This window comes from Apaloderma vittatum, unplaced genomic scaffold, assembly GCF_000703405.1.
Source record: "Apaloderma vittatum isolate BGI_N311 unplaced genomic scaffold, ASM70340v1 scaffold19750, whole genome shotgun sequence".
NCBI lineage: Eukaryota > Metazoa > Chordata > Aves > Trogoniformes > Trogonidae > Apaloderma > Apaloderma vittatum.
The window spans coordinates 4,873-5,158 of record NW_009696454.1 but is presented as its reverse complement, the minus strand read 5'-3'; the positions used below and the strand labels follow the sequence as shown (position 1 = coordinate 5,158).

General features: G+C 47.9%; 1 protein-coding gene across 1 annotated transcript in view; it reads right to left on the bottom strand.

Annotated features, from left to right (window-relative positions):
• GPATCH8 (G patch domain containing 8) overlaps nucleotides 1-286 on the bottom strand; it is a gene marked incomplete at both ends in the record, with an annotated part of 3,862 nt that overhangs the window by 1,389 nt on the left and 2,187 nt on the right. The window contains 1 exon segment of the mRNA XM_009874969.1: nucleotides 9-277. Within this exon segment, the coding sequence (XP_009873271.1) occupies nucleotides 9-277 (269 nt within the window).

Sequence of the window (286 nt, the reverse complement as noted above, 5' to 3'; positions counted from 1 at the left end):
GACTCGGCTCCTTCTGCTGCGCCATTCTCTCGGCAGCCTTCTCGGCGTGTTTGCCAGGCTTGGGTTTTGGAGAACTACCCTTTTTAGCTTCTTGCGCGTTTTTTTTGTTCGCGTTCTCAGCTTCCATTTGTTCGGTAGACTTCATGAAAAGCAGGAATTGAAAATTAGGCTTTACTTTACAGTGGGCTGGGGGAATATAGTGGTAGTATTCTGGCTCGACCGCCATCGGTCCATCTTCTCGCTTCATCTTTTTTAGTTTAGATAACGTTGTGGCTAAAGACCCCCC